Genomic DNA, 552 nt, shown 5'->3' with positions numbered 1-552 from the left:
AATAATAATATACATTGTTACAGCGTTAAACATATGCAATTAATTACATGCACTGGTTACTGCATACATGTTCAAAAAGGAGAACACTTTAACCTTTTTAATTGTGAAGTTGTGAGTCCCATATGCAATGCCTCTATGATCCCACTACTTATTTATTTATTTTTTCTTCTGCAGATCAGGTTTCTTGTTTTGGTGGCACCATGAGTTGGAACTTCTTGACTAGCTTGCTTGATGAGATCTCCCACCATTCCACTTTTGTGGGAAAGATTTGGCTCACACTCCTCATTATCTTCCGAATTGTTCTGACAGTGGTGGGCGGTGAGAAAATCTATCAAGATGAACAGGAAAAGTTTGTATGCAATACTGCACAACCCGGTTGTAATAATGTATGCTATGATGCATTTGCCCCTCTATCACACATCCGATTCTGGGTTTTTCAAATCATTATGATCACCGCACCGTCCATTATATACCTCGGCTTTGCCATGCACAAAATTGCTCGAATGGCTGATGACGAATACCGACCACGTAAGCACAAACTTTCTATGGTTC

At 39.3% G+C, this 552-nt stretch overlaps 1 protein-coding gene across 1 annotated transcript in view; it reads left to right on the top strand.

Annotated features, from left to right (window-relative positions):
* The first annotated feature begins 53 nt into the window (after positions 1–53).
* The window catches only part of LOC107569468 (gap junction gamma-1 protein-like), a 12756-nt gene continuing 12257 nt past the window's right edge, over positions 54–552 (top strand). The window contains exon 1 of the mRNA XM_016255569.1: positions 54–548. Coding sequence (XP_016111055.1) covers positions 123–548 — 426 coding nt within the window. The 5' untranslated portion in view covers positions 54–122. The remainder of the gene's footprint in view (positions 549–552) is intronic.

This window comes from Sinocyclocheilus grahami, unplaced genomic scaffold (assembly GCF_001515645.1).
Source record: "Sinocyclocheilus grahami isolate Dianchi unplaced genomic scaffold, SAMN03320097.WGS_v1.1 scaffold1347.1, whole genome shotgun sequence".
Classification (NCBI taxonomy): Eukaryota; Metazoa; Chordata; class Actinopteri; order Cypriniformes; family Cyprinidae; genus Sinocyclocheilus; species Sinocyclocheilus grahami.
The sequence above is the reverse complement of the archived record's forward strand: the minus strand, read 5'-3'. Positions and strand labels throughout refer to the sequence as shown.